Source organism: Rattus norvegicus, chromosome 5, assembly GCF_021556685.1.
Source record: "Rattus norvegicus strain SHRSP/BbbUtx chromosome 5, alternate assembly SHRSP_T2T, whole genome shotgun sequence".
Taxonomy (NCBI): domain Eukaryota; kingdom Metazoa; phylum Chordata; class Mammalia; order Rodentia; family Muridae; genus Rattus; species Rattus norvegicus.
In genome coordinates, this window is record NC_141538.1 from 62,467,817 (window position 1) to 62,478,624 (window position 10,808).

Genomic DNA, 10,808 nt, shown 5'->3' on the forward strand with positions numbered 1-10,808 from the left:
AGAACCCAAAAGTCCTTTGACAAAGGAATGGATACAGAAAGTATGGTACATTTACACAATGGAGTACTACTCAGCTATTAAAAACAATGACTTCATGAAAATTTTAGGCAAATGGATGGATCTAGAAAATATCATCCTGAGTGAGGTAACCCAGTCACAAAAGAACACACATGGTATGCACTCACTGCTAAGTGGATATTAGCCCAAAAACTTGGAATACCCAAGATACAATTTACAGACCACATGAAGCTCAAGAAGACGACAAAAGTGTGGATGCTTCATCCTTCTTAGAAGGGGGAACAAAATACTCACAGGAGGAAATACAGAGACAAAGGAGGAAAAGCAGAGTATGAAGAAAAGGCCATCCAAAGACTGCTATACGTGGGGATCCATCCCATATACACCCACCAAACCCAGTCACTACTGGAGATGCCAAGAAGTGCATGCTGACAGAAGCCTGATATAGCTGTCTCCTGAGAGGCTCTGCCAGAGTCTGACAAATACAGAGGTGGATGATCACAGCCAACCATTAGGCTGAGAACAGGGTCCCCAATTGAGCAGTTAGAGAAAGGACTGAGGTAGCTGAGGAGGTTTGCAACACCATAGGAAGAACAACTATATCAATCAACCAGACAACCCAGAGTTCCCGGGGACTAAAGCACTAACCAAAGAGTACAAATGGAGGGACCCATGGCTCCAGCCACCTATGTAGCAGGAGATGGGCCTTGTCGGGCATCAATGAGAGGAGAGGCCCTTGGTCCTGTGAAGGCTGGATGCCCCAGTGTAGGGGAATGCCAGGGCGGGGTGGTGAGAGGGAGATGGTGGGTGGGTGGGGGAGCACCCTCAAGGAGGCAGGGGTGGGGGGAATGTGATGGGGGATTTCCAAAGGGGAAACCAGGAAAGGAGATAACATTTGAAATGTAAATAACGAAAATATACAAGAAAAGGAAAAAAAATGTAAGCTAGAACAAACCTTTTCCTCCCCAGATTTCTTTTAGCCGTAGTATTTCATCACAGCCAAAAAGACAAAAAACAAAACCAAAAACCTAACACAGGCTCAGAGTGACAAGTATCATACGGTCTCTCTTGTATGCAGAGCCTAGCTTCTAACTTTTCTTTATGTGTATTTATGTAAGGGTGAGTGTTAGACTCGATCAGTGAAGTAGAAAGGAGCCAGGAGAGAGGAAAAAGGCTTCCATGAAGAAAGGTATCAGAGCATGTGATGTGAAAGTAGAAAGTGATGTGTGGCACAGTCGTGCAGGGGTAAAGGGACACAGCAGGGAGGAAGAGAGACAACCAAAATTAGTATTACGAAAATGCCATGGAAAACAATCGTGCTAGAAATGAAAACATAAAACACACACACACACACACACACACACACACACACACACACCATATACTACCTACCAGATATTGTTCTAAGTACATATATAAATTTAATTCTAAAAACTGAAGCAATGGGCTAGGTATGGTGGCGCAAACCTTTAGTTCTAGCACTCAGAAGACAAAGGCAGGCAGATTTCTCTGAGTTCAAGACCAGTGTAGTCTACAAAGTGAGTTCTAGGACAGGCAGGGCTATGAAGAAAAACCATCTCAAAAATCAAACAAACAAAACCTGAGGTTCTACATTGAGGTTTCATGAACAGGGAAAGAAAACTCGAGTTTAGATAGCATAGTTCAAAGTTAAAAACGTAAGTCCTAAAGCATACATTGCTTTACTCTTGGCAATCAAGACAAAAGGGAGCACTGAGATTTCACAGCATGGGATGAGATGTCTGATAAAGACATTTTGGCCGTAAGCTCCAGGAGAAGGCTATTGGATCCATGTGGGAGTTGAGAGTTCTGTGTTCTATGATGTATTGATGACCTCAAGAAACTGCCACTAGGCTAAAGAAAATGGATTGGCCGTTAGAAGACCTGCTTAGGGCTAAGGGAGATATGGGACTTCTTCAGGGCCAGCTGAGTCATGCTCTGGCCTGCAGACACTGCAGCAGCAGCATCTGCCTTCAAAGTCCAGGGAATCTGGTGATACTTTTCTTGTTCATGGTTTGGCAGATCCGAAGATGGTGGCAGCTTGTAGGATGGCAACAGCTTCAGCCCTGGTGCTCTGGAGATAAAATGATACAAGGCAAGGTAGGTGACCACTGACCTTGGACATGCATCTGGATCAACAGCTACTGAAATGATATGTGTGGTCAAGTAGAGGGACACTACTATGGATGTGTCCCTGATATTAGACTATAAGCCACAATGACACGAGATTTGAGAGCAAGTAATCACTGACCTTAGGCTGTGTGAGGAAATGCTGGTCTAAATGAGAACTGGATTCTGACATTATGAAGAGCTGGTAAGTGACCACTGGCAGAGCTGTGGGGCAGGGAAGTCTACATGTGGAACCGAGGTACTAAACGCATGACATATCACCTGTTCCTAAGAAGTCGCCATACCTAAGAGCATGCTCTATTCCCTAGGGCCTACAACTTCTTTACCATTTGGCCTTCCTTGACTACCTGTGGAAGCAAAAATCAGAGGAAGTGGAAGATGAGGAAAAGAAGGAAGAAGAATTATCACTGGGTCCACTAAAACCGTATTATCCTTCCCAGGACACCCCTGTTGGAAATCGATTCACTACAGCCCCACCACAGCCATCCTGTAGTTCTAAGGGCCTCCCCACGGCCACAGAGACACAAGAACAAGTACTCAAACAACCCCCAAGCCCTTCCAGACCCTTCCCTACCTTCCAGATCCTGACCAACCTACCTGTGAGAAACAAGATAGCTTCAGGGAGCTCCCTGAAGCAGAAAAAAAGCCAGCTCTTCTGGGGTCTTCCCTCTCTACACAGTGAGTCCTTGGAGACTATTTTCCTGAGCTCAGATGGCCCCTCTCCACTAAAGTTGTCTATTTGTCCCTCTGTCTTCTTCAACAAGGTTCCCTTCCTGCCGGTGTACAACCTGTTGCTTCCCTATTGTCACTCCTCAGCTTTCTCTCCTACCCCTGAAGCCCATACTTTGGGAGATCTGGAAGAAATAGCACCCGGTTCTCAGCTAGTTCAATCTCCACCTCCCCCTCCTATCTCACCAGTATCCTCCAATCTTAAGCCTTTGCTCAAGGGCTGTAAGGGGATCATATCCGACACCGAGGCACACACACCGTGGTTTACACAGAACAAAGAGGCTCCTTGTATCTCTCAGAACCAAACCCTGTACCCTCAGCCTGAACTCCAAACAATCAGATCCTCCACATTCTTATATTCATCTGAGACCTGGAGGGAGATGCCAGGGGACCCTAGCCTCCATCAACACAATCCAGAATCACCTTCTGCCTCTCTGTTGGGTCCTCATGAAGTCCTAGATAGGTTTGAGATGCCATGGATAACCATGGATCAAAATGAACACCCAACAGCCTCTGAAGCTGCAATGCCAACTGCAAGCCCGCTCCCAACTTCCCTGACGGAATGCCAGAGAGCAAACCCCACGGGAGAACTGCCTCGATCGAAAACTCTCTGGGAAACCACAGTGCAAAAAGAGAACCCTCAGGCCTGTGAACTTCCAAACTCATCCCCTTGCCAACTCACAGTACCCATGACTGAAGGAACTGGCCCTCCAGGAGCTGCCCCTAGATATGAAGCGCAGTGGGGAGTCCTAGTACATAAAGACATTCCCCAAGCTTTTGATCCCCTAATATCAGCTTCCTGTCAGCCATCAGGTTCTCTGTCAGAAGTAAAAAATGTTAACCCCAAAGAAAGACTTTCTGCACCTAAGGACTTCAGGGAAAACACGGGATATAGAAAGAACCCACCTGTTTCTAAGTCTCCAGTGTCGGTCCCCTACTCTCCTCTAGATACCCTGTCAGAACACCAAAAAGAGAGTCCCCTAGAGGATCTGTCTAGATTTAGGCCTCAATGGCAATGCAGAGAAAACTCAGGTAGTCCCTGGGCCTTGGAAACTCCAACCTTGAACTTCAATGTGGGGTTCAATGAAACCACCCCCATGCGTGTCCCATTGGGATGTGAGACTCAACTGAAGGGTACACCTAGTACAGAAAATCTTTGTGTCTATGCAGACCTAGTTTCATCTCCTAGCCTTCCCTCTACCTCTCTTCCAGACTTTACAATAATGGGCTCCCAAAGAATCTTATTAGAGTCTAAAGCTTCACTGGAGACAAAGGAGCAGACAGATCATCTGTGGGTAACTGAATCCCCATGTCCCCATATACCACCTCTAGTCCCCTTTATACAATCACAAAGAATCAACACTGTGAATGACTTCCCTAGAGCAGAAACTATAGGGAGTAATACTGAGGATACAAGAAAACGCTTGCCTTCTGAGCCTCCATTTCTGAACCTCAACCCATCCCCAGCTCTTGCACAGCAACCCCTTAGAGTCAGCCCCATAGAGAACCCATTTAAATCTGAAGCTTCGAGTAGGGACACTCAAAGGGAAAATAACTCCTTGGCCTCTGAGCTTCCAGCTCAAAGACTATCCCAACACTTACTTGGACCCAGCCCCGCAGTATTATCTGACTTTGAGTCTGCTAGAGGGTTCATGAAGCAGAATGAAAACCACTGTGTTTCTGTATCCCCGGTCTGGGACCCCAGTCCACATGCACACTCTGCTTTGAAGTTTCACGTAAGTGAGCCTTCTGGAGACCAGTGCATGGAGGCCATGGATTCAGTAGTAGAGAGGATGGATTCCTGGGCCAACCAACTACCAGCCCCCAGCTTCTTCCCTGCTCTGTCACAAGAGCTGCACTCTGAAACTGAGTTTGTACACAGAGATGTACTAGAAAGAGAAGCCTCCCAGGGTCCCAATCCTCCAGTACTGAATCCTCTGCAACCGACATGCTGGCCTATCCAACCTGGCCTCCAGAAGGAAGAGATGTTCTCAGAAGCCAAGGCAGAGGTCCCCTCCTCCCAGGGTGAGGCTGTCTTAGAGGTGCACGGCCACCCTGTGATCCACGCCTGGCAATGGAGTAGAGAATTAAAGCTCAGACTGAAGAAAGTACAGCAGAGCCCCACTCTCAAAGACCCAGGTTCACATCACTCTGCTCGTAGCTCCTCAGTTCTTAACCTAACTCCAGAATCTTGGGGACTTTCCTCTTGTCCCCAACAGACTCATGTTCTCAGTCTGCACCCCTGCTCTTCAAGTTGTCATCCCCCAAAAGTTCAAAGCACAGAACCCCTCCCTGTCCAGGCCCTTCACTGCTCCCACTCCTCTCAGCCTCAGCTACAAGCTTCTCGAAGAGCAGAACAAGAGTCTCAGAAAAAAAATAAGAGGATGAAATGGAAGGCAATGGACCAAACCCCATCCCCAGGGCACGGGCATATGAAGGCTGCTGAAAACTGTTCAGGAATGGGAGAGCCCTCAAATACAAGGGTTCTGGTCTCTGGTAAGACACAAGACAAGACTCCAGTACTACTCTCAACCCAAAAGAGAGGGAGTCCCAGAAAACCCAAAGCAGAGAAATGTGGAAGGACTGCAAGGTTAGAATCATCCACTGTGACAAGGGAAAAAAACCCTGTCTGGGCCTGTAGACCAGAAGAGGCCTCTAAATCGAGGCTACCTGAAAAGTCTCAGTATAAAGCTCAGAGTTCTCCACACACTGCTCTTGTTCAGCAGGTTCTCCCAAATACTACTGGTCCCCGGGATCGTCAAAGATCAGGCCCGGTGGCTGGTGATACCCAGAATCCTTGCCCTTGTAAGCACTGTCCTTGGATCCCGAGGAAGAAGCAGGGATCCTCCACACCCATCCTCCCATCCTCCACACCTAAGGCCCCCCCTACCAAAGGTTTCCAAAAGTTATTAGATAAGTTTCTAGGTGTCCATAGACCCCTGCCAACCAAATCCAGTCTGTAAAGTATGTTAATACTGCCACCCAGTATCCCATAACCCGAATCAAACCCGGTGCGGGTAGGGAAATAGAGACAAATAGAGAAAATCCTAATAAAGTAGTTCAACTGAACAAATCCCATTTATGTCTTCTTTAAAGTCTAGGTTACTAAAGATGTCAGTTCCCTATTCTGCTAGTGCCATATCTCCTATTTATTAGGTTCTAGAGCAGCAGTTCTCAACCTGCAGGTCACAACCCACTTGGCGGGGGGGGGGGGGGGGGGGGGTCCAACAACCCTTTCACAGGGTGGACTAAGACCATCAGGAAACTGATATTTACAATATCATTAGCAGTAGCAAGATTAGTTATAAATAGCAACAAATTTTATGGTTGGGATCACAGCATGAAGAACTGTATTAAAGGTTTGCAGCATTAGGAAACAGCATTACTGTTCTCAAGCTTTCTTAATGCTACTAGAGGAAAGATGAAGCATTCTGCCATTTTAACTTCCACGTCTCTCCTCTCTAGGGTAAAGCTACAGAGCCAGAGGAACACAGTCCAATGCTGTTCTTGAAACAAACACTTCACAGGGAAGAAAATGCATCCATTCACATAAGTATCACTGACACATCAGCTCGTTTGTATTGTAGTTGTCTTCAGCCACTTGACTCAAATCCTGTCGTTTTGAAACAGGATCTTGCTGTAGCCCAGACTGATCTCCAATTCGCTATCCTCCTCCCTCAACTTCCCAGGTTCGGAGACTCTACATGTGCCACCATATTCAGCTTCTCTATCTTCCTAGCCATTTCTCAGCCTTACATCTCAGGCCTCCTCTTTCAACACATCATCTTCTTTGCCCCCAAGGCCACTAAACAAGTATCTTTTCACATGTTGGACCCTTACTGATACTTCTTGTGACATGTCTTTTTATTTACTGTTTGGCAAGTGCTCTACCACTAGGTTAAATCCCCACTCCATTTTCATGTGTTCAGTAATTTCAGATTTACAATCTGTACCGATTTTCCTGATACACTGTTAGTTCGGTACAGTAGTAGCTTTCTCTTGTTTATGAAACAATTCAGACAAAACACAAATTTACAAAAACTCCAACGTATCTCACACAACTACAATCAAGGGGTTGGCACAGATACAGCTCCTTTCTGTAGCTTTAGAGAAGACTCAATTTTGTCTTTTCCCAGCTTCTGGAGGATGCTCATGAACCTTGGCTACTAACTCCCTTTCTCTATTTCCAAAGCTATCAAACGGCAAAACAAGTCTTTCTCATACTGCAACTCTATGGTGTCTCTTCCTTTTTTTGTGATAGGGAGTAAGGACTGAACCCAGGCAGGGTCTTGAACAAGGATGCTTTAGCACTGAGCTCTCTCTCTAGTCCATCTTTTCCCACTCCTAAGGCTCCTTGTGATTACATGAACCTACCTGTGCAATCCTACTTGCTGCCTAGATTATCAAACCCAGGGCTTTATCCATGATAGGTAAGCACTCTTAAGTTACGGGCCCAGGCTTCATTCTTTTATCAGATGACAGAATCAGAAGAGGAGGCGTACATTGTAATTCCAGCTCTCAGGAGGCAGAAGCAAATAGATCTCTGTGAGTTCAAGGCCAGCCTGGTCTCCAAAATCAGCTGGGGCAGTTACTATCTCTAAAATACACACACACACACACACACACACACACACACACACACACACACACACACACACACACACACCACAGATGACCTTATTTCCTCTTCCATCTTTAACTCTCCTTTGCATGTACAGTAACACAAATAGATCTCTGTGAGTTCAAGGCCAGCCTGGTCTCCAAAATCAGCTGGGGCAGTTACTATCTCTAAAATACACACACACACACACACACACACACACACACCACAGATGACCTTATTTCCTCTTCCATCTTTAACTCTCCTTTGCATGTACAGTAACACATCTACAAGTTACAAGGTTTAAGGATGCAGATATTCTGCCTGGTATAATTTGTACAGTGCATTTTAATCCAAGTGTTTTAGAGGCAGTGGCAGGTATATATATATCCCTGTGAGTTCCAGACCAATTAAGGCTACATAGTGAGAACCTCTCTCAAAACAAAAAGGTGTAGACATTTTTTTTTTTTTTTTTTTGGTTCTTTTTTCCGGAGCTGGGGACCAAACCCAGGGCCTTGCGCTTCCTAGGCAAGCGCTCTACCACTGAGCTAAATCCCCAACCCCAGGTGTAGACATCTTAGAAAGCCATTATCTATCTACAAAATAAAACAAATTCCATAATGAAGCAATTTTGTACGTTAACTTTTATAAAACTTAAAATGGGCTAGAGAGATGGCTCAGTGGTTAAGAGCATTGACTATTCTTCCAGAGGTCCTGAGTTCAATTCCAAGCAACCACATGGTGGCTCACAACCATCTATAACTGGATCTAAATGCCCTCTTCTAGTGTGTCTAAAGAGAACAGCAGTGCACTCACATAAAATTTAGAAAATAAGTATTAACCTCACAACTACAAATATATTTATTTGCTTACAAAGTTTTGTCATCTTTATGAAGCATTAAGTCTTGTAACATTGTTCTTTATTGTTTCTATTTCTATTTTTTGAGATGGGAGCTCATAAATAGGCTGCCCACAACTTGCTGCCTTAGGTTTACAGGCATTTCCTACCCCTTTTGATACAACTATGACTTCTAAAGTAATTTCTGGAACATGTATAATTTGTAGATTTAGGGTGGTGAGTGAACATTTTAGTATAGAATTTAGTGATTCTAACTCCCCCAAAATGATGTTCAACTTCATCAATACCAGAGTCCACTCCACTAAAAGAGGCCATAGTAAAAACATAACATTTTCAAGCACCTCTAGCACCAAGCTGGATGCACAAGACATTTTGTCCTTTTTGAAAAACATTTCTCAAGTATTTCCTGTAACTTACACACTAATTACTCTGTGAAAAAGTACCTAAATACCTAAGCTTTTTTGTTGTTGTTGTTTTGGTTTTGTTTGGTTTTTGAGATAGGGTTTCTGTGTCAGTCCCGGCTGTTCTGGAACCTATTTGTATATAAGACTGGCCTTGAATTAAGAGATCCCCAATTGCCTCTGCTCCCTCAAATGTTGGGATTAAAGGGGTATACCACCACTGCCAGGCAAAAGGTGTAGCCCAGGCTATCCTTGAACTCCTGCCTCTACCTCCTTCAGTAAATCCGATGGACATGCAACACCACAGTCACTCTATCCCATCATTAATTCTTCTTAAACTCGGCTGGTTTAATCCATCTTTAAGCCATAACTATAAAATCTATTTCAGACCCATCTCCACTATCACATTTGCAGTCCAATTATTTCTCACCCAACTGCTTCCCCTAATCCTTTCAATCTATTTTCTACTGCAGTAGAAGTCAACAATTTATTCGAGTGCATCATAAAATTTTGAGTAAAAGGTATATGCAGTTACCACAGTGTTTAATTAGTATGCATAGGACCCTGAAGTCAACTCCCAGCACTGCAAAGGTAAGGAAAACAAATCTTTCATAACAAAACTCTTTTGTCTTTTTGAGACAAGGGTTGGAGACAACAGATCTCAATGTGTAGCCCAGGAAGACCTTGGGGATGGGCTTTGATATGCATGCATGGTTATAGCTTATAACTATAATCCCAGGAGGTGTGGTACAGATATGAGGATCACAAGTTTGAGGTGAGGCCAGTTTGGGCTCTCTCCATAGTGAGTTACAAAAACAAACAAACAAACAAACAAACAAAAGGCCCAAAACACAATGTCAAGTGGCACCTTTAATCCCAGCAATTGGGAAGCAGAATTCTCAGAGTTCCAGACCAGCCTGGTCTACAGAGAGAATTCCAGGCTATAAAGAAAAACCATGGGGGAATACCCATATGGGGGATGGGGAGGGCAGAGGAGGCACTTATGGACAGGAAACTGGGAAAGGGAATAACATTTGAAATGTAAGTAAAGAAATATATCTAATAAAAATTAAAAAAAAGAAAAACCATGTTTCAAAATAAAAAAAATCCCCAAAGAAACCAATCAACAGAAAACCTTAAGATAACAAAAATTTGAACAGAGACATACAGACATACTTTGTGGTACCAGTCTGGTAGGAAGTTATGACATTTGGCTCACTAGAGAAAAAAGTCTTAATATTGTATGGCTTTCAGACTAGTTCTTGACCCCCCAAGAGTTAAAAAACAAAACAAAACTAAGTCATATCCATTGGGCTGGTGACATGGCTCAGTGGTTAAGAGCACTGGCTGCTTAGGCAGAGGTCCTGAATTCAATTCCCAGCAACCACACGGTGTTAGCTCACAACCATGTCTATGGGGTTTGATGCCCTCTTCTGGCCTGTAGGTGTACAGACAGACAGAACTCTCCTTTGCTAAAAAGAAATACTTAATATGTCTTTTAAAGAAGTTATAGCTATTGAGCTATGGTTCAGTGAGTAAAGGCACTCTCTGCCAGACACAACAGCCTGTATTAAATCCCCTAAACCCACACAGCTGGAGAAGCAATTCCTGCATTCTATCTTCTGACCTCCATACTGGAAGCCCATAGACATGCCCACAAGATGTATAAATGAACACATACATGTAAAAAAAAAATGTATAAAGCAGTAGGAGGCCAGGCATGTCAGTATACACCTATAATCCTGGCATTCTGGAAGCTTGGGTAGGTCGCTTGGAATTCTCCTTCAGGCCTGTGCTCGATACCCAGCATCCACATAGCAGTTCACAACCATCTTGCTGCTCTAGCTCCAAAGGATGTGCCACTCTCTTCTGGCCTCTGAGGGTATTAGGCACACATGTGGTACAGACATGCTCAAAAACAAAACACCCAATCACAAGTACTTTTCTTTAACTGTATTTATTTAGTGTGTGTTGGATTGCAAGTTGTTAAGAGGACGACTTGGAACCAGTTCTCCTTTGATTCTGTAGGGCCTGGCTGTAAATGCCTTTTACC

General features: G+C 44.4%; 1 protein-coding gene across 1 annotated transcript; it reads left to right on the plus strand.

Annotated features, from left to right (window-relative positions):
* The first annotated feature begins 1,873 nt into the window (after positions 1-1,873).
* On the plus strand, positions 1,874-5,963 carry Spata31g1 (SPATA31 subfamily G member 1). The gene is given in 2 exon segments (NM_001419539.1): positions 1,874-2,136; positions 2,475-5,963. Coding segments are annotated over 2 exon segments (3,621 nt in total). The 5' UTR covers positions 1,874-1,899; the 3' UTR covers positions 5,859-5,963.
* The last annotated feature ends 4,845 nt before the right edge of the window (positions 5,964-10,808 follow it).